Source organism: Glycine max, chromosome 2 (assembly GCF_000004515.6).
Source record: "Glycine max cultivar Williams 82 chromosome 2, Glycine_max_v4.0, whole genome shotgun sequence".
Classification (NCBI taxonomy): Eukaryota; Viridiplantae; Streptophyta; class Magnoliopsida; order Fabales; family Fabaceae; genus Glycine; species Glycine max.
The window spans coordinates 15,629,804-15,657,637 of NC_016089.4; the positions used below are offsets into that span (position 1 = coordinate 15,629,804).

The window sequence follows — 27,834 nt, forward strand, 5'->3', positions numbered from 1 at the left end:
ATTGAAGAGTTTTGTTTTTGTTTTTAATTTGTTATAATTAAAACTGATTATAAATTTCAATTAACTTTTTTTTTATATTTTATTTTACTTTTACACCATAATTTAAGAATTTAACTGTCCTTTATTGTCAACGCTGAGATTTATACACTACTAATATCTTTTTTATGCATAATAATAATAATAATAATATTTTTTATGACTAAATAACCGAGATCTCATACAGTCAAAAATAGTCATCGAAATGGATCTGATGAGAGTTTCGATTTCAGTTGGCACGCGTTTCAATGTATGGGTATGCCATTTTTGAACCAAAAAAACCTACATTTGTATAAATGATTTTACTTTAACTATATACTAGCTCCAAATTCTTGATCAGCTTATAACAACTAATATTGATAAATGTGTTACTTTAACTATATATTGGTTAGAGAATAATTTTAATGCACACAGAAAATATACATAGTAAATATTAATAATTAAGAACCATTTTTTCTTATGCGTAAGAATGAAAGATTCACGCATTCTCACAAGTGAATGCCATGAAATCTTACGGGATTGCGTTAACCCTAACTCTAACCCTAACTTGTGAGCTTTATTAAGTTTTGTTTAATTTCTTTGAACAAATTTTATAATAAATAAATAATTTACTCAACTCAAATAAAAAAAAAAACAATGTAAATTAGATTTGACGTAGGTACTAGTAGGTGGTGATTTTGTTGGGCGAGACGAAGTTGTTGATATTTGAGAGAGTTGGATATAGAAAAGATAAAAGAGTGAGATTTGAGTGACGGAGGAACATTGGAGTCCGAAAACGCAATCCAATCCCATCCCCCTATCTCTCTTCCTCCCGAATCCATGGTACCTTGTTCCGTCACATCCCCTTCGTCACCGTTCACTGCAATCATCCCACGCCACACCTTCTTCTCTCGCTCTTCCTCTCTTCCCCTTCGCCGCGCACGTGCTTTTCCCATAAACTCGCTCTCCAATGGCTCCTCCTCCCAGTTCAACCAGCAACTCTTCCGGCCCCGCGACCCGCCGCAGCCCCGAACCCTCTTCCCCGGCGGCTACAAGAGGCCCGAGCTCAAGGTCCCCACTCTCGTCCTCCAACTCGATCCCGCCGAGGTTCTCAGCGCCGACACCGACGCCTTGGCTTTGATCGACAGGGCCGTCTCCAAATGGGTCGGAATCGTCGTCCTCGCTAGCAACGAAGCCAGCGGCGGCAAGCTCTACGAGGCTGCATGCTCGTTGAAGTCCCTGATTCAAGACCGCGCCTATTTGCTTGTCGCTGAGCGCGTTGATATCGCCGCCGCCACCGCCGCTAGCGGAGTTTTGCTCTCTGACCAAGGTTCTTTACTCTACCAAATTAAGTATTGCATAGTTTGATATGACTAACTTTGTGTAGGAGTTCACACGGGTCCAGGTCAACTCGATCAACCCAAACTAAACCGAACAAGAAAATTCGGTTTGGTTGGTTTGGACCATTATTTTAGTTCAGATTTTGAAATTACAAACTCAATTATATAGGCTCGGGCATTCGATCTGTGCACATGGAACACAAATCCAAACTTTTACAGTTGTACCATTTTAGAAATTTTGTATGTTATGCAATTTTATAGTTATATAACTTTTATGGTGTGTAATTCTATAAGAATTTAATGGTGATGCACCGACAATTTTAAGATAATTTTGTACAAGTCAACAAACCTACTATAGATGATGGGTTGCGATTGGATGATGGTGAAACTATTTTACACGGTTAGATAATTTTGCATAATCTTTTTTTTTTCTCACTCTATAATTTTAAGTTTCAATATTATTCATTAATTTTATTATGATTTCCTTTTTTCTTTAATTTTATAGTTTTCCCATGTTTTTTATTTTTCATTAATAGACACAATGACCCGACCCAAACCAATATCAATATGATCAGTTGATTTGGTTCAGGTTGTCAAACAAAATTTGAACCAACCCAAACTGATTAACATTGATCAATTTGGATCTAAATATTTCCTGAACCTGATCCATGCCCATCCCTATCTTTAAGGGTGACACTGACACATGTATCTGAGTTTTTCAATTTACAAAAAAGAATTAATAAAACTCACCTGTATGTCTTTAATAATTTCTCTTTTTCTCTCTTAAGCATTTTGTCCAACAGATTAGCCTTATTTAATAAGAAATATATTTCATGCAGGCCTTCCCACCGTTGTTGCTAGAAATACGATGTTGGATTCAAAGTCTGAATTGGTGGTTCTTCCCTTGGTTGCTAGGATTGTTCAAACCGTGGATGCTGCGGTGAATGCGTCTAAATCAGAAGGTGCTGATTTTCTTATATATGGTGGTGGTGACCTGAATCGTGTTGGTCAGGAAGTTGGTTCTCTGTATGAGAGTGTGAAGATTCCTATTTTTGTCTCGTGTGTGAAAAACAACATGTCTTATGCTGATGCGTCGGGTTTGCTTGCCTCTGGTGCTAGTGGTTTTGTTACTAGTTTGGCGAATTTTGGTTTGTTTGGCGATGAGTTCTTGCACAAACTATTTGGCACTGTGTATGCAAGTGATGATGGTGGGAGGATGAGTGAGAATAAACTGAATGTAGATAATGGTTTTCAGAGTGAGACAGAGGTTGTGGCTGGGTTTGTTAAGCTGGAGGATAGGGAAAAACTATTAATTGAAACAGAGAGATTGGTGTTGAATGAAGCTATTGAAGTTATCAAGAGGGCTGCACCTCTGGTGATCTTTTAATTAAAATATTTGGTATTTGAAGTAATTCTTTTTTTTTGTTATTCTGTGTTTTGACAGTATATTTTTTACTTTGTGTTGAATTGGGATTCGTTTCAAATGACAGATGGAGGAGGTTTCACTTCTTAATGATGCGGTTTCTCAAATTGATGAGCCATTCTTACTGGTTATAGTGGTAATTGTGTGCTGAATCTCAACAAATTCTGGTTCCTGGAATATACATTGGTATTAGCTCTAAATTTCAAAAAGAAATCTTCTTTTAGTTAGAAACTACTTAACTAATAAGTGCTATTTGTCGTGAAAAATTTCTGCTTTTAATTCACCTAAACGTCTGATTACCTCCATATGTAAGCATTTCTATAGTGTTGAACCATGGTTTACTTATGGGGAGTAGTTATTTCTTCTGTCTTTACAAACTTCAGAAACTCTATTGTCCTCAGTAGTCTTTTTTCATATAGTATGTGGTCTCTGTTCTTTGTTCTTATTATTCTACTTGGAACAATGCTATATGTTGGTTTTTTCTGTTTCTCCTGCTCCCCTTTAATTTTTATTCTAACTCAAAAAGGGAATTAATTGGGTGAAATTCCAAAATCACCTGCTTTCTATATAGACTTCATACAAATGCCAAAGTGCTGAAGTTAATTGACATGATATCATGCCTTTTATCTTTTTTATTTTAAATTAAATCTTGATATTACCAGGGGGAATTCAACTCTGGTAAATCTACTGTGATTAATGCGCTTCTTGGAGAAAGATATCTCAAAGAGGGAGTTGTTCCAACAACTAATGAGATCACATTTTTACGATATACTGACTTAGATATTGAACAACAACAGTGTGAAAGGCATCCAGATGGTCAATATATTTGCTACATTCCTGCTCCAATTCTTAAGGAGGTAAGTCAATTCCTTATGGTTCCTTCATGTCCTTTATGTCCTTTATGTGTATCAAGATTCAAGACTCAGTTTTATATATCATCGCCTCTAACTACCATTTTCTGTTTGTAATTAGAATGCTCTCAGAAGTTTTTTTTGTTCTTCTGAAAACAGATGACCATTGTTGATACACCTGGAACTAATGTGATTCTTCAGAGGCAGCAGCGTCTTACAGAGGAATTTGTACCCCGTGCAGATTTACTTCTTTTTGTCATTTCTGCTGATCGTCCTTTAACTGGAAGTGAGGTATGGTCAGTCATTCTGGATGGGGCATACTCTCTTGTTTTGATTATTGGTTATCATTGGCCAGGCAGGGCTATGACATGTTTTATGTTGTTTTCAGATTGCTTTTCTTCGTTATTCTCAGCAGTGGAAAAAGAAAGCGGTTTTTGTCTTGAATAAAGCTGACATATATCAGAATAATCATGAGGTATGCATTGTGTTTTGATCCTTATTAGTTATTGGCATACTGATATTTTATGAACAAGTTTTTTTGTAGTGTAATTGCTGAACTAGGTTTACATTATATTTTCACAATTCAATGCAGCTTGAGGAAGCAATGTCCTTCATTAAGGACAATATACAGAGATTGCTGAATACTGAAGATGTCATATTATATCCTGTATCTGCTCGGTCTGCTCTTGAAGCAAAACTTATGGCTACCACCAATGTTGGGAGGCTAAATGAAGAATTATCAACCTCTGATTCTCATTATGGTGCCATCAGTTTCTTTGAACTTGAAAACTTCTTGTATAGCTTTCTAGATGGGTCAACAATCCCAGGAATGGACAGAATGAGGCTCAAACTTGAAACACCTGTTGCAATTGCAGATAGACTAATTTCTGCATGTGAAACTCTTGTGACACAAGACTACCGATATGCCAAGCAGGATTTGGCTGCAGTAGAAGACATTGTTAATAATGTAAATGATTTTGCTTTGAATATGGTAACTGAGAGCCTTTCTTGGAGGAGACAAACTCTGTCTTTGGTATGTTATATGATGTTTATAACGTTTTAAATTCAGGCCAATTTGATTTTCTCTTGATGGATATGTTCTTAAATATGCCTTGGTACACATCATCAGATTGAAACTACAAAATCACGTGTCATAGAGCTTGTTGAAGCTAATCTGCAATTGTCAAATTTTGATATTATTGCTTCATATGCTTTCAAAGGAGAAAAAAATGTAATGCCTACTACCTCAAGGATTCAGAATGACATAATTGGTCCTGCTGTCTCCGCTGTCCAGGTTATTTTCTGACTGTAATCTGTTTAGGATTTTAGTTTTGGTATTGCATTGTTACCATCTTATTTGATCTGGAAACTAGTGAATCTTGATCATCATATTGCAATGATTTCCTCTCTTGCTTGTCAGAATGATTTGATTTAACTATCCACTTTAGCCTGCTTTTGATTGGGATAGCCCCAAGACATCAAATGGCATAAATGCTGGATTAAATGAATAATATTTTATTAGTAAAAGTTACGTGGGTATGTTATGCTAAAATAGTTTTTATCCATAGAAAATTCTAGAAGAATACGGAAATTGGTTATATTCCAAATATACCCAACAAGGGAGACTATACAAGGAATCCTTTGAAAAACGATGGCCCTCCTTGAGCCATGAAAGTAGTCAGATAAATTTTGAGACGGACCAGTTGCTAAAGAAAGTGGATCAAGCTGGCAGCCAGGTGATTGACAATTTCAGCAGCAATGCAGTTTCTAAGTCATTTGAGCAAGAAGTACGGGAAATGGTAAGCTTGGAATTCTTTGTAAAATAATTTATCACTGTTTTTTCTTAGGTCCTTCAGTGCAATTTGGTTCCCTTGTTTGAGAGAAGTTAAATTTTGGCCCTCTTGTTTCAATTGCTTTAGTTTTGCTCACATGATGCAGTTATGTTCCTTCATCAGATTGCCTTCAATTGAAGGCAATTGGGCTAATGTGGATTTGTTTTATGTGAGCAAGAATACCATTATGTCATTAAAAGAAAAGAGAGAGCTCTTCAATCTCCATATCGGCAAAATAATGGTCATGTCACCTCAATTGAACAACAAAGTGATAGAGGAACATAATTGAATCAATTTAAAAATTACATGGGAAATATTGCTTTTACTTGGGGACCATAACCAAGCTTTTGTGGAACTAGGGACTAAATGTGCAATTAACTTCCCATGAAATTTAAGTGGAAATTCAAACAATTGTCAATTAAGTGTGTTTGGATGAGTGTTTGCAAAATTGATTTTCAAGTTAAGTGATTTATATTTGGATTCTTTTTTCTTGGATACAAGTTTACTTTAAAACTTAGGGTAAATTTTTCAACCTAATGTTAAAGTTACTTTTCATCACTTCTAGTCAAACTGAGGTTTTTAGGAAAAATCAATTTTACCCAACAAAAGTTGGAATACCCAAACATCTATATTTTGACAAAATCAAGTTTGACTGGAATCAAAATCAATTCTCATGACTCCCCCCATGAAACCAAACACACTATAAGCAATCTGCAAAAAGTCTTCATGTGGTGATGATTAGTTGGAGAGTAGCATAATTGACTTTGCTTCTTTGTGAAATATAAATTTGTGGAAGAGCTGAATCAACCAATAAAAATGAGTTTGCCGTATGTCTAGGCTATTCAGAAAGAGTTATTGTTAAATGTGGTGCTACTGTGCTAGTCAGAAATAATTCTTGCCACTACATGATTTTGTCAGGTTGCTGCTTTGTCTTTCTATTTTTATTATAGTTTTGAAATGCCACAAATGATGCCTTCAAGTTGTCCATAGAATGTTTTGTGATACGTAACAACATGGATCTATATAATAAGTTAATAATGCGTTTTTCTTGTTAACAGTAAGTTATTTTTGGGATCTCTGAAAAATTATTCTATTTAGTCTGTGTTGACCCTGGCAATCCATATGCTAATGTGAATATTGTTTGAATCTTCCTGAGTTGTAAATATTATTATATTTTTACTTTGCCTTTGTGATTTGAAATTTAGCATCATATTGTTATTATTATTTTTGCTAAGCGAATCTGATCTTAAATGTTTTCCTTTTAAATTAGATTTTGGGGACTTTTGGTCAACTAGGTGTGGCTGGTTTATCTGCTTCGCTACTGACATCTGTGCTGCAAACCACCTTGGACGATCTTCTTGCTCTTGGCATTTGTTCTGCTGGCGGGTAATATATTCAATTAGAGTTCCTTTCCTTTCTGATTGCTTAGGGTTTTATTTCAAAATATGTGCATATATAATGATTGATGAGACTTTGATCATAGACCCTTTATAAAAGGAAAAACATATTTAGAGTGCACTTTACTGTAAGAAGAAATAGCTTGCTTTATGCTGTAATATGCACTATTACCGCAACAGGAACATGAACATCCACAACTTAATTCAGAATATCAGACCACTCTTAACCTGCTTCATGATCATGGATCATTACTCCTTATTTTTCGTACTCTATAATTGTTATCAGGCATAAGAGTTCACAAACTGATCATATATATGGTTAAAAATTTAGTAAATTGATCAGTTTGTAAACTCTTACGGGCGAAAATGTAGTCCGAGTTCAATGATTGCTGGCGTTAAAAGCACATTTAAGAATTCTTTTGCTGTGTCACAGGTTTCCGTGTATGATGGTTAAAGATAGTTCTAGTTGGTTGCATGATTGGGTTGTTGACTAGCTGCTGATATCTGGAATTCTGGATTGACATTTTTTTCTGTTGCAGGTATCTAGCTATATCAACTTTTCCAGCTCGTAGGCAGAAGGTGATAGATAAGGTGAAAAGAAAAGCAGATACCTTGGCATATGAACTTGAAGAGGCCATGAAGAAGGATTTGACTGAAGCCATAGAAAATTTGGATACCTTTGTGAAAGTCCTTAGCAAACCTTACCAAGATGAAGCGCAGAATAGACTTAACAGGCTAGTAGAGATTCAAGAAGAATTGTCAAATGTTGAGAAAAAACTTAGAACGCTACAAATTGACATTCAAAATCTTAACGTGTCATGACTTTGGACTATCCAATTACGTTATTGAAACAAAGGAAATCCGTCCTTTCTAACAGTTGTGTACCTTACCGACTATCTTAGCCTCACAATTTTGGAGTATATTATTGGCAATCCGATTATGCGAGTGGAAAATTGTCAACTCTGGTAATAAAAAGAAAAGAAAAGAAAATTGTCAACTCGGACTACGCTTCTCCCATTTGTTTTGTTACGTTGTTTTTCTAAAAGCTTAAATATATTTTTAATTTTTAAAAATTTGTCTTTACAATTTTTTTATTGTCTCTGAATTTTCCGAATGATTGTACCTTTGGTTCCTCTTATCAGTATTTAATATAAACGTTAATGTGGCTGACAATTCTTCATAAATAATGATGTGATTAATTCTCACATCATTAATGATGACATAATCAAGTTTACATCATCAAATGTTATGTCATCCAAAAATGTTACATCATGAGGCGTGACATTATTAAGTGTCATGAAAAGAAAATGAGGAAAAACATGTAACATTAATATATAATTGAAATTTTTTTAGATAGTCAGCAATTACTAAGTATTCATGGCCCAGCTAATCTTTGCATGACATTTAAAGTTTTTTAATTTATAAGAAAAATTAATAATACTTTATTACATGTCATGTGATGATTAATTAGTTAGGAATTGTGTACTTAATTAGGAATTGTGTGTTCTACAAACCAATTTGCTCCAAAATAAGGTAAGAACAAACAAAGAAACCACTTCTCTGGAATCAGCTCTCTTGGAAACCATTATACATTAATGTAGTCCCCGATCTCCATAAGTGGGTTAAAGAAGGTAAGACTGGATAGTGTTTAATACCCTATATCAATCTCAAGCAATCTTATGTCCTATTTATTACAAGGTTTGCCTCCAAACCCACCTTAGCTGGGTTTCTTCAACACTAACTAACATGAGCTTCCATCCTCTCCCCCCAAAAAACAGAAATATTTTTTTGACAAAGATCAAATTGCAGCCTTGCACGGTTGCCCAATTTCAGTTAACGATTTCTTGTGTAGTATATAGATGAAATGCAAAAGAGATATGACAATAACATTTTTTTTTTTTGGAAAAAAGGGAAATGTTATTCAAATTTTGATTGGGGCAATGCGCAGGAATTCGTAAATGACCCAATGTAATAATCAATTATTTTGAATATTAAATAACACCGATCTTTTTTATTATTTATTAGTATATTTTAAATTTAGTAACCATTTTGATATTGATGTTATTTTATTTTATTTTTAAAATTAAAAGTATTGAGTGGAGTTTTAATAGAAGAAATTACTATTTTAATAGAAATATTAAGTTATATCAAAATATTAATTTGTTTTAAAAAATATAATTAGAAAGTTATAAATATTTGAAAGTATTGTTTATAGAATATTATGGACACCACGTATACAAATTGTAATTATAAAAAAAAATTAAAAATTATTTAAATTCTATAATGTTACAAGATCTATACAAAATTGTATTAATAATTTACATTACACTAAAATGCGCTAATTTTGCCTAAGGCTCCAAAATATCTGAAGACGACCCTGGCAAAGGTTTATAATGTTTTCCCATGATTGGTCATTTAGAACCATGAAAGGAGTATCATGGGAGCATATTCGATTATGAAGACTTGAACTTCTGGGGAGAAAGTGTGTATGGCCGCAGATATTCTTGTCCCCTCTTTATTTCCTTACTCATATTTGTTTCCCTTGGGCTCTCCTCGTGTTCAATTTTAACTTCCCTGTTTTTCTTGCATTAAATTCTTAATATATATATAGAGCAACTGCTTAAGAAGACATTGTGAGTATGATGTGCCAAAATCAGCACGGTATTCTAGCCCCTCTCTTCTTGCCTTAATCGGTTTCAGCATTTATAAACATAAGTACTTTAATATTGGAATAAGATTCCTTTATAGACAGCAATGTTATATGTCTCAAAACTAATCCTGGTACAGTATAATTGATATCTTATGTCACCCTTTGTCTGATCACCAATGTAGTAGGGTGAAAAAAGTCAAGGGGAACCGCGCAATCAATCGATTAATTAAGCTGTGTTGAGTTGACCTCTACTAATGAATGCGTGCGATTTTGTACTTAACTGCTCTTAAATGCTAGTCGTAAATTGGTAATGTTTGCAATTTGAGAAGCGAAATGGATATTTACATGTGTAGAACCACTTATATCTATATAAAAAATTAATGAAGAAGAAAACATTGAGATTAGGTTAATGTTGAGAAATTTGTAGTTTGCAAAAGTTCTTAATTAATTAAATTCAAACTATTATAATGGAGAAACATATCCTAATCACCATTGCGATATCAGTACGGGAGGCCAATCAATATGTAAGATTGTAATAGTACCAAGGGTTAGATGGACATCATATAAATGACCAGACACGAATAGTTAAAGGAGGATTATTATTTCCAATATATTTAAGGTCATATGCATGATTTTAGCATAAATTTGAAAATGAGTGAAAAATTATGTATAATTTACTTTTTCTTTTTAAGTGAGTGGTGCATTATATAGTGAAAAGAAAGTGAGGAATTATATACCCTTAATCAATGATACACAGATATTTAATATAACATTAATTTTTTAAAACCACATATATCTGGAATAATTTTTATAAAATGTCATATAATCTGGAAAGGAGGAAGTATAATTTTCTGTAAAGAACTTATATATTATTTTTAACACTATTTCCACGGTTTTGCCAAATTCACCATTAGGGTGAACGATTAATTATTCGCAGCAGTGCAGGATAGCATTTGTTTCATTCATTGCATCTGCCATAATGAACTGACTCGTCTATTTGTCATTAATTCTCGATCATGATACAAGGTGGTGCACGTCTTATGCTAGATTGCATAAGCTCCTGCACAGTATATAAGAGCCACACAGATACAACTTGGTCCTTTTGTGTGTGTGAATTCGTGACTTCGCAGGTGCAAGTGGACAACTTATAATCCATGATACCTCGTACACAATAGTGCAGTGTGTGGATGCATTCACACAGTGAATTTGCATGTGACTCTCCTCTCGGTTTGCTGATTCATTTTCACGTAGATTATTATGATGTTAGGGAAGTGATGTGTACAGTTAATTAGTGACCTTTAATGTTGCATGTCTGAGCCAAAATTTGCCCTACTTTGCACGTTTAGGGTGCAATGAATACCACCTCAACAGCCATAAACAACATATATGTTCAAGAGCATTTTTTTTTCTTGAATTTTTTAACGCTTATAATATACTCTTGCATTTTCCGTACAATTTTTGCCATTTGCTAAGTCCAGATTTGGCCAATGGAAAGCCTAGAAACTAGAAAGGCCAAGGACAAAGAAGGAAAAGTAACAGAATGTCTTTTCCTCTTATTAAAAATTTACACAACAATTCATTTCTTTTTATACGTAGAGATTAAACACATGTATCAAAAAATTTACAAATCAGATACACTTATCAAGCAAGTGAGCTAAACTTTTTGGTACTTAACAATCTAGTTTAAGCAAATCTTCAAATACTAACATGTCCTTAGTATATTAATTTTTTTTAATTAAAGGCCTTAGCATATTAACTAAGAAAATAAAATAAAATAATTACAGCAAAAAAAATATATTGTATTAAAGTTGTAAAATTTATTTAACTTATAGTAATTTCTTAGGTGATTAGAAGTATTTAATAAAGTGTATTCAATGTTCTTTAACTAATATTTATAGAATATGCATTAGCAATCCCTTTGAAGAATGGTATTTAAAAATAATGACTGATGGAAGAAGTCAAAGAAATTTAAAAATAACTCTGATCTTCATGATGATTAATGGAAGAATTGAATGAAAGTTGGAGAGAACTCTCTTCGCTTAGAAGACATGGAGATGAAGATTTTCCAAAGATTTTACTTTTTATATTTCCTTTTATTTATGTACTTTAAAAATGGTTGTCCAATTCAAAAATACAATTAATATATCACTATTATTATTATTACTGTTTATGATAAATATATAAAAAAATTTAAAATAAGAGTATATTTTAAAAGATAATAATAATTTTTTAATTTTTTTAAAAGATAGATAATAAAAAATAAATAAATAAAAAGCAATTGAGGCACTATTTATCTATTTCATTGGTTCCTTTTGTTTGGTCGGTTGACTTTAAATACTACTATTATTATCTTTTATTCAAAGAAAAGCTCAATGGCTTCCCTCAGAATATCAGAGGGTTTCAGCAAACAGCAGAAACGCGTTCACTACCACTTCTTGTAACTAAGTGGAAACCAGCAGGACCTACCCAAATTTCAAATTTGAGAGTGGCTGCTATTTGAATCTTCAAAGGAAAGAAATGATATATAGTAACACCAAAATTTATTACCACAGTTATTAAGATCTGTCCACAGTCCACATGTTCATTTTTCCCTTCAATTTTCTGTCAGACTGTCAGCAAATTGGCATCTCTAATGGGAATTCAATTGAGTGAATAAAATTGCACTTTGCAAAAGAATGGAATAGGTAATGATCATAAGCTGAATGACCATACAATTATTTTTCAAACTTCTTTTGAATAACAGAACTGTTCAATAGATAACCTCAACTTCAAACTCCATGCAATGCAACCATAGCCTATATTTTTCTTTCCCGTGATGTTACCTTAATTTGTGAATACAAACTCATATAGGCTATGTTAAAAATGTACCTAGGTTGATTCGCTTGTCTGAACTACGAAGTTCCCACCCAAGAATTGTGTTCCCCTTCTTCCCACTTGGTCTACCTTTTCCTTTATTTTATTCCCTGCAATTTGATTTCAGGAGAGTCTCTAAGCTTCGAAATTTTTCAATGAACTAGTACAATATTTTGAGATCTGAATTCCAGTACAGAGTTTACCTTTCGACTGTTACTGTTGAAATATTGTTGTGGCCATTGATTTCAGTAGTTTTTCGTTTGTCATTATTGAAAAATTAGAGTGCTACTTCGGATGTATAATTTTAACCTAATCACCTCAATTAAGCATAGGAAGATGTTGTGATGGACTTTAGCAGAGTATTTTACCAAATATAAAAAAAATTCTAGCACAAATTATCAAGCAGGAATTTATCAATTTGATTTCAAATTGAATTTTTCTTGCAAACCTCTTACATCTTCGTTATGAGTTATTATCACAATTAAATCAAGGGATCTGATGGATACAATTTGAATCAAACGGTTACTGCTGTGTAATTATGCAATCAAGCTCAAAACTTCTTCATAACCTGTGGAATTAGTAAAATAAATGTGTGTAATTTTAGATGCAATTCCTTCTTCTTCTTCTTTTTTTATTTCTCTCTTATGAAAGTTGAAATTTGACTAACATGAGATGTAGTGCAAATCTTCATTGTTGGGTAATCAACGCTCCAACAGATAAAATTACTCACATCCACAAAAGATTATAAGAACACAATAAAAATTACACTCTAAGAAAATAATAATAAATGCAAAAATTTAACTAATTCGACACCTCTTACCTGTGTAGAAGAAATTATCTTAAGAAGTATTTTACTATCATGAAAATGATTACAAGATTGTAAATCACCCCAAATAGTGTATCACTTTATAAATCCGAATATCTCACTCAATGGTTATAAGAAATGATAACACTCTGACATAAAGATATTTTTCTCTCAATTAAGTGACTTTTTTTACAATCTCTTTTTTTTATTTATATTGAAGATTGTCACCAACTATAATAAATAAGTTTTCTTGAAAATTTTAAAAAAATAATCTCCAATGTATCCATTCAACTAAGGTTCATATAATAAAATACAATATTTTATTTTACATTTAAATTACCTAAACCTCAGTGATAAAAAAAATTAATTCCTAATATATACGTATCTTATCTTTTGGTTTGAAATTCTAGATTTATTAAGGTAACTAGTGATGCATAACTTCAATTTTTAAAAACACTAAAACACTAAGAACTAAGAACCCTAAATCCTAAACACTTAAAAAACCTATTAACCTACACCTAAGTTTTTTTTAAAACAAAAAAAGAAAAAGAAAAATCATTTCCTCAGTGTTGTTAGGAAAAATTACAAAGGAACATTCGAGTGGCCAACTATAAATAGAGGCCCACCCTTTACACTTCTCTTTCATGTCTATTCCTCACTTCTGGATCTCTTTCTTTTCCTAGGAACCCATCTTCAGTGTATGAGCCAAATCAATATTGTTCACTTTATCTAAGCCCCTCTGCTTTCCCCCACCCAAACCCAAAATTTTTCACTCACTCCACTTGTGTAAAACAGAACTCCTCTGTTTCTCCCCTGTTCCTTTGGACACTTCCATTGTGGATAACACAAAAAAAAATGTCTTACTCAAGTATCTGTCAAGGGTTGCAATCAAGTGTCGAACCCTGGCTCATGGAACCACGTGTGCTAAAACTCAAGCTGGCTCCACCAGGGTCCAATTCCAACACTTCCACACACTCTCCAGTGACTCCACCACCCAACAACACAAACAATGAACATGGAAACAAAAACCACTCTGAACAAGGTGGCTGCAACAACTGGAGTTTCCTTCAATCACTCTCCAACATTTCTCATTGCAAGGAGCCACAAACTGAGAATGTCTACGTCCACCCTTCTGTTAAGCGCTCCTCTTCAATGCTCAGTGCAAAGAGCTTGGAACTATGCACCGAAAGTTTAGGCTGCGAAACTGGTAGCAATGCCAGTGATAACTCTGATGACTTGTCTTTATTTTCACTTGAAAGTTGCCCTAGTTTAAGGAGCAACAACACTTCAGTAACTAACAAAAATTCTGAGTCTAGAAGATTGAACCGAGGAAGCAATTTTCCACCTCCTTTGACTTCAATGGGGGGGGTCAGAGTTAGGTCTCATCGTGAAGATGGTAAGCTTATCTTGGAAGCTGTAACTTCCTCTTCTCCCCAACCCTATTTTCAAGCCGAGCGCGGTGACGGAAGGCTTAGGCTTCGACTTTTCGAGAGTGTGGCCTCAGCTTATGAAGATGAAGCCTTGAACCAAGAAGAAGATGCTGATGTAGAAGAAGATTTGGAAGAGTACGTTGGAAATGCTGAGGATGAGATTGGTATGACAAAGTTAGTGAGGCCAAGCAGGTGCAAGGAAAGTGGGAAAAGAGTCATTTTTGGCGATGGATACTTTGAGCATCCCCCTCTTTCTCTTTGTCTCTGAGGAGAAATTATTAGATAGTCTGGAACGTTTCTATCGTAGTATTCAGAAACCTTTATATGGTATTTGATCAATCTTTACGTGACATGTAGCTAGCAATCTAGCATTAGCATCTGAGCATAACTTATTTTCCTACTGTTATCTTTTTTTTTTTTTTTTGGTGTTAGGATTTTCTGCTTTTATGAATGGAAGTTTGGTGCTTGAAATTTCTGAAGGGTAGTTATTATAGTTATTAGTTACATTGGATGTCGTTCGTCTGTTCTCTCTCCCTTGTTTCTGTTTTATTTTATTCATTATACCTTTTGTGTTTCTAGAATGCTCCGAGGGATAATTCCTTGAGAGGGGGAAAAACACTGATATTCGAACAGACAGAGAGATACACTCCCAAAAATAATAATAATGAAACAGAAGAGAGCAAAGTTTATCATGGTACAAAATTTACGAACTGAACTCTGGGACCCAAGCACCGATTTGATTAGATATTTTGTTATGGAACTTGTCGGAAATTCAAATTACATAAGTGAGGGAGCAATCCATTTGCTTATATCTTCCCATAATTATTGTAGGCACTTTGTTAAGATAAGTACTTAAGCTTACATAAAATATTTAGAAGAACTTTTGTAAATCTTTTCTTGAATTTACAACAATACTTATTATTTTAATAAACGCAGTATTTAAATTTATAATATAAATTCTGATATAATAAGAATATATTAATTGAATGCCTCATTAAGCTATTTATTCAAGGAAAATATTGAATTGCGTAAAAAATAAATATAAAAAGAGACGAATGTTTGCGATTGATCAGTGTCTTTTTACATTAATTTGTTAGTCGATCTTTGTTTAGTGTTAAATATACACGACCACACGATCATTTGTTGTTTTCTTAAAATTAACAGACAGGTACTCATTGCTAACATTTATGCAAACCAACTTTTGTAACAAATAGTAGTTCACTTTAATCATACTTTTGCCAAAAGGAGGACTACTATAAGTCCTCATAGTCTAATTAAGTCATATGCATGTCTTATGTTGAAAACCTTTGATGATTTTGGAGAAGCATGGAGAGAAGGAGTCACACCAAGAGCTATATATATACATGTCAGTTAAAGCAACATGGGTGGGTTAGGAATCTTGGTCATGGAAGGTTAGTTGGTTTGCAGTGAACTAGCTAGAGATCAAAATAATGCACGGCTTCTTAATCAGGTAACAAATCAAAGAGGCGTTTGAAAGTGATTTTTTTTTCTTTCTCGTGCAATGTACACTACTCTCCCTCAAGAAGACAAGAGCAATAGAAAACCTAAAAACAAGTTGTGGCGTACGGACTGTGTACTATTGCCTGGTAACTATCAAAAAGGACGGAGGGACCCCAAAAGAGTAACATGGACCGACTTCCTCACGTAGTATCATCCATGTGCTTGCCCAACCATTCCTCAGACACCATCGTGTTATGACTGTTACAACGAACCAAATGTAAATTTAAATATATTTGGTCCTACTCTCTTTCCCATGTTAGGTTATGTCCAGTTTTTACTTAGGGGGTTAAATGTTTCAGTGCCATCTAAGTGAAGAATTGTTCAAGCTTAAACTTTATACCCACTAACGAAAAATTATTTATTATTAGTTTTTATCAAGTAAAAGATGACATATATATATTGACAAAAAGATCTAGGATATATCAAAATTTGTTTTATGTCTCATTTGCGCGAGGCTGGATAAGTCCTAGTTAAATTTACAAGTATTTTGATTCAAATAAAGGATGAATAGACTTTTACTTTCTCTACATATATACATTTTTAATTGAGAAGAGTCAAGTCCAAAATTTGTAGTGTTGTTAAAGAATGTGAAGTTTCACTGAGCTTTTAGTTAGAATATGTTTATAGTTTTTTGTTTGATGTTGATGGGCTTTTTTGTTGTGTGTGCATATATATAATCGATCTTAACTTAAAGAATACTTATAAATAAACTTATATTTACCTTACTTTATGTTTGATTTGATTTAATTTTTAAATAAAAGGTCATTCAAATTAAACATAAAAATATGTAATTCAATTTAGTTCAATTGGAATGTAATGTTAAATCTAAATCAAATTAAACTGATATTTTATAGTTTAGTTTGACATTTTTAAAATTAAGGTACTCCTATATCACTTTTAATTACTTTTTAATTTCACAACTAACAAACTAATGACTAGTTGCCAAGTCATAATCAATTATTAGAAATGACATTTACATAAGTAATATAAAAGACCACTCGTGCTAAAAAGTGCACTACAACCTCTTATATAAAAAAGTGCATTATTGACCATTTTTAAACATAATTTATCACAATAAAATATCTAATGTACACATATTATGATTATTATCATCAAAAGTTTAAAATACTACTACAAATAAAAAAAAAAGTAGTTTAAAAAAAATTGGTTACTAATTTTTTTGGTTTGTTTGATAAGTTTAGTCCCCGATTGGGGGGGGGGGGGGGGGAGAGAGAGAAGATAAAAAAGGCCTAAAAGAGAATAATGAGGATGATTGGTAGAATTTGAAATATCACAACAAATGGGGGAGATGGTTGGTTAGAGAGGAAAAGCAATAGTAATAGAGGAAGGCAGTGGCTAATCGTGGAGTCTGGGTATCCATACATTAACCTGTTTTGGTGTTTGCATGAAAGCGAAACACAATTTCAACCATCACATGCACCATTGTCCCAAACATCATGTGCTTTAGGAACCTTATTTGTGGGGTATATAGGTCCTTTAAGCACATATTCTCTCACCATATCATGTCACAGCAAGAAAAATCTTCGGGGAAATCAGCATGTCCCCTAATTTTAATGTCACATGGCCTCCCCCGTTTTTTTATTTATCTTTTTTTTTTCACCTCTTCTTCGATTCGGTACTTATTAGTGTCTTAGCAAATGGTTCTTTCTGAGGTTTCATTGTCAATGTCGACCTACATTGTGTACCCAAAAGAAAATAAATGCAACATACGATATTAGAAGTTATCAACTAAAGCTTAATTTCTCATGATGTCACTTTAGTTCAGCCAAAAAGATTAACAAATGAGATTAGCAATAGTGTGTTCTACAAACCAATTTTTTGAATTCTTTAACATTCATCATAGGTAGACTCAGTGGAATCTTCAGCATGACCGCAATAAGCGACACGTGGGACCTTTTTACACTCGAGAAGGATGAGATTCATGCACAATTGAGTGATGAAAAATGGAGGGTTATGCTCTTCCTGTTGTGGCATGACTTTAATTGTCATCACAAATTTTGTCGACACCAAATCAAGGTTTCAATTTCGGGATGGTTTTTGCGTACATTTCATAGTGTTTTAGCCTTTGGGAACCATGTTATAGTCCGCACGTTTGTACTTGCATCTAGGTTATTAATAAGGAAACGAATTTTACTTTATTATTAAAAAAACATAGGGCATCAAGGATTAAATTCCTAACAAGGTTTATATCTACCACTGCATACGTTGCATCAATACTACTAGGATTTGATAGAGAATGAGACTATTCATGTTTGTACTCATTTCTGTACAATATTATGTTGATAGAGAGATCAGAATAAGATCGCTCCTCTTCAAATCCGCCATTTAGGTCTGCAGTGCCGGAAGGTAAGAAGGGTTCTAATGTTAGAATGTTATCTAATCCTACTTAGGAGACAAATTACTTAGTGGTAATTGACACCGTTAGACCCAAGGTCTAGGTTCAACAATGTTTGTATGCATAAAATAAGACCTTAAGATAAAAATTATAGTTCATTTTACACATTTACTATCTTATTTATTGCTCGGCCAAATTTTTACTTAAGTGTTGGAATGCTTTAATTTTTACATATACTTCTATTTTGAGGCCAAACACAGGACAAAGCAAAAGCAAGAATCTTTCGGCAAAAGAGATAGTATACTACCACCAATTGACAGGAACATAATATAAACTTGATTTAGATGTTTATTGTGAGTTGTAAAATTTATTTTTCATTAAAATTGAGTTTAAAATGAAGTCATGATTAACCACCAAATACATAAATTAATTGACGTGAGATTATTTTAATTTCATTAGACATCTCAAATTCAAATTCTAAATATGTAACTTTATTAATTTAGAAGAAAAAATCATTAATATTTTTTAAAAAAAACTTATTATATTGACCTTTTAGTAAAACTTATGTACAAATTTTAATTAAAAAAATGAAAATGTTCCATCAGAGCATATTTGAATTACATTTGGAAATGTTTCTCAAATATGATTAAAATCATGTTATATGATGTACATTTGGGTTTAGTTGTGAAAAAGACTAAGGTTTGTCATGTGCTATTTTAATTATTTTTAATTTTTTTATTAACTGAAAAACTTATTTAACAATAATATTATTTGGTAAACATTTTTTTGTAGTAACTCGTTGTATTTTATTTTTAAGATGTCACTTTAAGTAACATTAAAATGCTATCTTGTAGTTTTTTATATTTATTTCATTTTTGGTTTTAAAATATTTATTAAATTTCCTTTTCATCCCTTTTTATATGGACATGGTTTTGTTATATTTTTTTGTTTCTCTTCTTCCACTCATAAGGTGTAGAGCTTTATTATTTTCACCCTTTTTTACATATATAAGGCATGAACTTATTTTTTTCAGCCTTTTATTACATAAGATATTAATGAAGATAGATAATAGATTTATTCTGTTTTATGTATATCTTTTTGGATATTTTTATATTACAATAATCTTTATTTTAACCATTATATTATTTACATATGTATTTTATTATTTCACTATTATACTTCAAGATATTAATAGATGATATGTTTATTTGATTTTATTCTATTATTTTTTGAATATTTTTTATATTATACTATTTAGTTTAACCATTTCACTATCTATATTTTTCATTCTATTATTTTTTAATTATATTTCAAAATATTTTGACTATTACACAAACTAACATAAAATAAAGTTAAAAATCATATGAAAGTATTATATAAATATGTTTATTTATTTTATTTTATATTTATCAACTACTTTAACATATAATTTTAATAAGCATTTATAATTTAATAAGTTAACTTAACAATTTTTAAATATCAACTACTAAATTATATGAGAATTTTTTTATTTTAACTCTTCGGTTCATAAAAAAAAAAAAAGATATTGGCTAGTGCAGAGTTCCATCAGGATGTTAGTAAAGTTTAGTCAAAAATTATTTTCATCAATAATCAAATTTAAGTATTCATCAAACAATTTAATCTTATCTTTAATATATTAATCACTTATACTAAATTACTTTCTTGAAAATTCTTTTGTCTAAAAACAAGTTACTAATATCTTAAAAAACTATTAATTGCGGAAATAGAAACCTCCGACGGACAGTCCAACAATGAATGAGATTTAAAGTAAATTTTGAGAATTTTTTAAAAAAAATAAAAGAACTACTTGTTGAATCTTTTTATAAAAATTTAATATTTATTGTTACTAATATCCAAAAAAAAATTAATGTTTGTCCGCATTATATTTACATATGGAAATGCATGTAACGATTCTCTCAAATCTAAGATCTTGATCTTAGACTCATTTAAAAATATTCAAAGTACTCAGATTTGAAAGTCCATATGTAGCAAATATTTCCATATAACTAGGTAAAGAAACTTCTAAAAGCATTGCCAGGGTGGTAATGACGTATTTGATCCCCTTGTTTTGTATGATTCCCTAACTTGGCTTCGCCACGCTCAGTACAAATGATAAACTAAATCTCCAGGGTCTATAAATTAAGGTAATTAAGGACTTAGCACTTAGCAGGTATATTATATATGTGACAGATTGATTCTGTGTGGACAAATTTATGCTCATCGAATTATTGAGTTCAATATGTATTTATAGATGTACATATACCACGATCGATTATTTGGTTTTCTTGTCGTCTACCGTTTGAGAATCTGCATCCAGTAACTAGTAATTAGGTGATGTTTGAATTTCAGTTTAAAATACGCTATATGAATTCTCAAGTAAATAATTGTTCACAAATTTAATTTTGTAAGAAGAAAGATCTAAATATTTCAAACTTTATTTTATTCCAAAGGTTTATTTATAACTGAAAAACACACATCCACTAAATCAAATCAAATGACAGGACAATGTTGCTTGCAATCTTGGCAGCGTCATTTTTCATGGGTGCGGATTGAATATTTCTCTTTGGGTTTCATAAGTGTCCTCTAAATTTGTCTTAAAATATTCATATTTTATAACTCTAAAAGTTAATACAATATTAAGGGTTATTTTTAAATAGTATCTTTTATTTTGGTTTATATCTAAAATTGAGGGGTACTCGCTCTTGTTACTGAATTGAACTAGAAGGAAAAAAAAAATCATTTGATTTAATCACTTCAATTTTTTCAATCCATCGTCCGATAAATGTGTTTTAAAATTTAAATTCACTCTAATAATCAAATCCAATTTAAAACTGTTTGGATGAAATTGTTTTCAATTTTAGTCCTTTATAAAAAAAAGTATTAAATAAATAACAAGCTATGTAATCAACATAATAATAAAAAATAACAAAAAATAAATTCTTTTAAAAAAATAAAAATACCAAATATCCCATCTATAAGTTATTATATAACTTTGTAAAAAAAAAGTGATGATATAACTAATAATAGGATAATTTTTCAGATATGGACTATTAAAAGTAAATTTATACAACTTGATAATTATATTTATATACCTTTATTCAAATAGTTACTCAAATAATATCTTTAATTAAATATATATTTCATAAATAGGTATAATAAATAAAAATATAAATAAGAGAAATATCATAAATTCATAAATAAAAATCTATATGTTTGCATAAATTCGATTTTAATTAAATTAAATCAGTTTTTAAATTCAGATCCCAAATTTGATCAAACTCAATAAAATTTTGGTTTTTTAATCGGTATTTTCAACCTTTGTTTTAATAAATTAGTTTATGAACATTCCTACTAAAAATAGATTTATAATCACATTTGAATTCTTTTAATAAATTTTTTTTATAAAAATAATTAGTTTCATAATTATGTAATTAATAATTATATATATTAAATGATTTTCTAATACTCTTTTATTAACCTATGACTTCCTTTTTTTTTTTACTAGGAATTGCTGAATTTTATTGCAGCAAAGAAAAAACATTAAGTACATCATCAGCTATCATTTGGTCCATTTGGAAAGGGATCTCCTCAATCTAGTTGTCTAAAAGAGAAAAAGATAGAACAACCAAATAGTGTGCAATTTGATTGGCTTGTTTTTTTTAGTAAAAACATATTTATTCTGACTAAAAAAAAAGTAAAAATTATCTACGATCATCTATCATGGATGATTGTAAAAATCTTTGATTTTCTTATTTCTTATTTTATTTAATCAAGAAATGAGTTGATTCTAGACAAATTTTATATGAGACTATTTTGAAGAGGACTTTATTTGACTATTACTTAAAAAGATAATAGGTTGTTTGATTTTAGAAAAACTTATATTTATTTTAATTAAAAAATTACTTTATTTTCAATTTGATTTGTTTCTTATTTTCTAAACTTTATATAAGAAACAGTAAAAAAGTGAAACAATAAAAATATATTTTTTTAAGTTTTCTTTATAAACTCTTAAAATTATAAAATAAAGTAAAAATAAGGTAAGACTTTGGTATCTAAAAGTGAAACTAATAATAATTTTTTTAATAAATGAAACAGCCCCTAAATCTGATACCTATGTCTTTTTTAAGTCGATCAAAAGTTGAAAATATCAAACAATAAATTTTCATAGATAATATTATTTAAATATTAGTTGTACTAACTACTAATATTTTCAATCAATTGATTTTAAAACATTGAATTTTACTTTTTAATTTTAAAAATGGCTATATTTTTTTAAAAAAATATTCTTAAGTTTTTATTTAAATTCATTTATATATATATATTTGAAATTTTAGACACATGTTTTAAAAATGTTATATTAACTAATTCCATGCCTTCTTTATAATTTTAATACATTAAAATATTTTTCTTTCAATTCATATATGAAAAATATGTTTGAAAACATAATTGATTATGTATGTAAGCACAATTTATTATGCTTACAAGCATAAACAATTTTGCACACACACACATCTAGATGTTGGATAATATTTTGAATGTTCATAAAACATTTTCGTACCAAAAGTAACTTATCATGAGTTGCCTAAGCAAGACGAGGGCAAGATGGAAAAAGTTGTTGTAGAATACTTATTTCTTCTTATTTCCAAACACTTTAGAGGCGTTAAAAGTTAAAACATGTGAACCTTACTCTTATTTTAAAATTTCTACACCATTTCTTTTTTGCCCAACAAAAGAATGTCTCTTTTATATTTTTCCATTCTCTTTCTTTCCTTTCCATATTATTCTTACATACCAAACACAATTTAAAATGAAAGATGCCTACTTTTCCGTTCAAATCAACCTTACTCATCAATAAGTTTACTCAACAAATTAAACCACAACCCTCAGTGACAATTTGCGCAAAATTGGAAACTTTTTGCTAGAAAATAAATACAAAAAATGGTATTTTCTCATGTGGCTTCTGAGTCCTTTAGAGACATGGATCACACATGTTGCTCTCGATACATCTTCATCTCCATCCAAAATTTGTGTCTATTAATAGATAATGGATATCTTAGCCTTATAAGGTGGAGTTTTCTTTGTTGTCTGTGTGAATAACTAGTATTAGAGCTCGTGCAATGCATGGACAAACTGATTAAGCTTTCGAATATTTAGTTGTGTTCTCTATTTTTTGTAAACCATTATATTTTGTATCCTTTATTTTTAATTTGTAGAATTAGAAGTAGATAATGCAATTAGAAGTAAATTTAACCGTTTTGGTATGTGCATTTAGATGATTGCTCATGGAGAGCAAGTATAATGTCTGAATCAAAGAAAAATATTCTTCAAAAACATCATTTGTTAGTGATGACCTTAATTCCTTTGAAGAATTAATTAGAAGGTTAAGGAGACTGAAGGAGAATGTGGGACTTATAGACCTCAGTGAAATCAACTACCATAATATTTGTATTAGCATGTGTGCAGTATTATAAATTATACAGAATTTCATAATGTCAATTAATTAATATTTTTTCAGAATGTACTATCATGTATATGATTGTGTATACAAGTGTTTTTTTACTTTGAATAAAAAATATGTACCACTGCCATCATTTTGGCAACACATTCTAATAGAGAAAACTAGAAAATTTCTACTATTAAGAACATATTAAAATGATTTTTAATGAAATTCTTATTGTTATGTCATTGCACAGTTATTTCCTTTTTATGATATTTCCAATCATAGGCAACAACAGAAAGGACAAAAAGGTAATAAAAAGATTCATAAAAATATTTGAAATTTGTTGTAAGTTTGCTAAAAAGTAAGGAGTATCCTTTGGCTGAGATTACGTATAATTGTTGACATAAATTTTTGTTTTCTACATCATATTGGGCATGCTATCCATTTGTCCTCTAGTGCTATCATAATCAGTCTTTCACATAAAATTAAGAAAATGCAAACAGTTATTTATAATAATTATCAATATATAACATATAAAATAGTGATGACACATGCATATCTTATCCGTGTGTGGATAATAAGAGGCACACAAAACATGATGTCTGAATGGGGTTAAGGAGAACCGCTTGAACACGAATGAGTCATGACACATGGATATCTTATCTATCAACTACTAATATATATTATTCCAAATGTACCTTGAGTAATTAAGTCCTCATTCCAAAACCCAAAAATTGTAGTATCCCCCACCTTACCAGTATACTCCATTCATTTTTATATATAAAATCTAATTATTTATTTCTTTAAGATTAAAAAATAATTAATTTAATTGATAATAATAAATTTATCTTAAATTTATAACTTTTTTTTAAAATTATCCTAATCATTATTTTTTATCTTTTTTCTAATTATTTGTCAATATATTTTTCTCTTCTTTTAATGAGAGATATTTTTAATATAATAATAATTAATAAAAAAATAGATTGAATCTTATAAAAAAAATATACATTATTTTAAATTTAACTCTTCTAAACAAGAATAAGAGTAGTATATGATTAAGTGTCTTCTTCCTCTCTTATCACTCTGGATTTTATGGCACTTCACCTTTTCTCCTTGTTTGACACGTGTACCCTAACCATACGTGCATACTAGCAGTCCTTTCACTCCTTTTATATCAATCCTATTGTTGGATCCATGTCATAGCTAGGCCTAATCCACATTTTGTTTGGCTATGTGATTTCTTCAGGGGTTTTAAGTGCCCTAGAGGTCAGCATTGAATTCGTTTCAGTTCCAAAATTGATTTAGATCAAATCCATTACACCAAACATCTCCAAGACATATCCCCAAGTAGCTGGTTTGTTGATTAAGCTGAATGCATGGCCAATATAAGAGGAGTAGGCAAGACTATTCCTAGCATTTTTAAAGCCATATAATTATGTGAGGAGACCACATAACAATAAGCTATGATAAGAGAAAGGAATAAGATCAGAACCATTATATATATACTGTGCAAGAACAGGGTCCATGAAGCAGGGATCGATCATACAAAGCCTAAGTTGGTGGTGGTGATCGAGATTTTTAACCACTACCAAATACAAAACTGTATTAATTGGATCCCATCTTTAGCCTAAGTTGGTGGGAATTAATTAATTTTAATGACAAGTTGGTGTTATTGATAACTGTTTTGGATCCCATCTTTAGCTCTATCATGCATGGATTGAGGAAGAAACAGAATAATCCACAGAAAAAAACTAATTGTGTTTTAAGACAATTAAAATTTGAGATATATCCTTAATTATCCTAATCTGAATTTTGCATGGAGGCATGCGTATGCCTACCCTACCCTTGCCAGCTAGTTGGGAAAACTAATCCGACCACACGTCCACATGTAGGATATAATACGACAAGATACAACAAAAATTGTAACTTCTAAATTAAAATAAAGAAAACGATGTTTCATAAATTAACATTAAATATTATACATATAATAAAAATTTATATGATCATGGTAGTATTTTACTTGTATCTATACAATCTTTTTTTTAAAAATAAAACATTTAAAATCATTTTTACAAGCATCTGATATGATGTGTATATGATATTAACTCAGCAATCTTTTAAAGAATCAAGGATCTAATTTAATTAATTGAACATAATATTTAAATTATTATAAATTATTTTAAAGTATCCGACGCTTCTTAGGCTGCAACATGATGCTCAGGATCGCTTTATTTGTTTTCCTTTTTTAAGATTTTATTGTTATTTGCTATTACTTTGGGGAGCTTAGTATAAGATGAACAATTTGACTAATATAATAACCCGTAAGGTGACAGGCTCTTTTCCTTTTCTCAGTGGATGACAAATTGATGCCAACTAAAGAATCTAAAAGGGTATCCATTAAGGCCCTACCACCATCAAAATACCCATATAGTAATATTCTCGATTGACAAAATTCATCCATTGATAAGATTAGAAAAGGTGATAAAAGATAAATCATCCTTCTAAAATTAGTAATACGGATTGGGCTTAAGGCCCAACCTATAGCATGGATCACATTAGTATAAAGATATTCCTTCCGATGTCGAATGTAAATAAAAAAACAGAAAATTAACTTACACTAATTAAAAAGTTAGTTAATGTATTAATTTATTTAAAAATATTTTTTCTTGAATTAATTTTTCATGAAACTTGATATCAAAAATAAAAAAATTATTAAAAATAAAGTCTCTATTAAATGAAAGAAATTTTAAAAATAATTTCATTAAATAAGATAGAATTCGTTAAAATTTATTTTTATTTAACACCAACACCTAAGACAATTTTTTTTGCTTATATTTGGAACAATAAAAAGTATAATTATTGACCGAAATCAACACCCAAATATAAGGTACCTACGATAAGAGTATAGTATTTTGGTTTGGAGCCTTATCACTACATCAAGTCATCAATACAGGGTAATAGTGAGGCCAGGGGCTGTGTGTCAAGAATCCAGTTCATTTCTAAGTCCTGTAAATACTACCAACGTTATTATGTGATGTATGTAATTTTCCACATTCTAGGTTCTGTTTTTTCTTTTTAATGACAAAATTAGTCATCTTGTTTTAATCAATTTCCTGTTTTCAAATATTTGTACAGTAAATAGAGAAAACAAAAAAAAAATACTACAAATATTTGTAGTTGTTGTTTTCAATATTTTTCTCTACAAATATTTGAAAACAAGAAACATATTGAAAATAAAGTGATAATTTTGTAATTAAAAAGTGTAAATAAAAAATAAGGAAAAGGAGTTTTTTTATGGTAGAAAAAAAAGCGTTTTTATTGGATTCACTTTGATCTCTCAATCAACATATGTGGCCCACTAGTCAATGTACATAAGGAAATCAAATTTGACACTTTTCAATGTAAGGTAAAAAGTAACAAAGGAAGAACAATACAAGAAAGCCCCGCCCCTCTTGTCTCCCATCATCTATGGACAGTGCTTAGACTTCTACGGATCTAATTTGCATGCTCTATAAACTTGATGATATCGGTGGTCTGATTGTGTTTTTGCCCTAATTCAAGCTAAATCATAAATAAATGGCCTAGGCACAAGGAATTGGCATCAGCAAGCATTTGGGTACTTAAAAAAGTTCCACTCAAAGGGTTCAAAACATGCTGAAACACAAGCCCACTTTCTCTTGCCAAAAATAGGCTTACTACCTAAACTAGACATCAAATTTTCCTGATAGACTCAAAGCCCTTTTATCTTGTCTGTTTGGTGCTCTTCTGCTGCTAGATTCTCCGCAAGTGAGTACTCATGGGGAGAGTTGAATTATGTGGACCACTCGCTTTTATAAAAGATGCACAGAAACATAACTGAACATACAGCACTAATTCCATATTCAACTCGATCAGGGGACT

At 30.9% G+C, this 27,834-nt stretch overlaps 2 protein-coding genes across 3 annotated transcripts; both read left to right on the plus strand.

Moving 5' to 3' along the window:
• Window positions 1–400: 400 nt before the first annotated feature.
• Window positions 401–7,732, plus strand: LOC100785233 (probable transmembrane GTPase FZO-like, chloroplastic). Of its 2 annotated transcripts, none has more exons than XM_003520160.5 (11): window positions 401–1,345; window positions 2,195–2,730; window positions 2,846–2,914; window positions 3,441–3,635; window positions 3,789–3,920; window positions 4,018–4,104; window positions 4,222–4,662; window positions 4,759–4,923; window positions 5,198–5,428; window positions 6,732–6,847; window positions 7,398–7,732. In XM_003520160.5, exons 1-11 carry the CDS (start codon window positions 856–858, stop codon window positions 7,678–7,680), a joined length of 2,745 nt encoding a protein of 914 aa, XP_003520208.1. In that variant the 5' UTR covers window positions 401–855; the 3' UTR covers window positions 7,681–7,732. The 2 variants fall into 2 exon arrangements, with proteins under 2 accessions (XP_003520208.1, XP_006575072.1); XM_006575009.4 differs by having other exon boundaries at window positions 3,576–3,635.
• Window positions 7,733–13,489: 5,757 nt separating this feature from the next.
• On the plus strand, window positions 13,490–15,431 carry LOC102661814 (protein FANTASTIC FOUR 2). Its single transcript, XM_006575010.3, has one exon. The coding sequence runs from the start codon at window positions 14,022–14,024 to the stop codon at window positions 14,862–14,864; it is 843 nt and encodes a 280-aa protein (XP_006575073.1). The 5' UTR covers window positions 13,490–14,021; the 3' UTR covers window positions 14,865–15,431.
• Window positions 15,432–27,834: the final 12,403 nt, after the last annotated feature.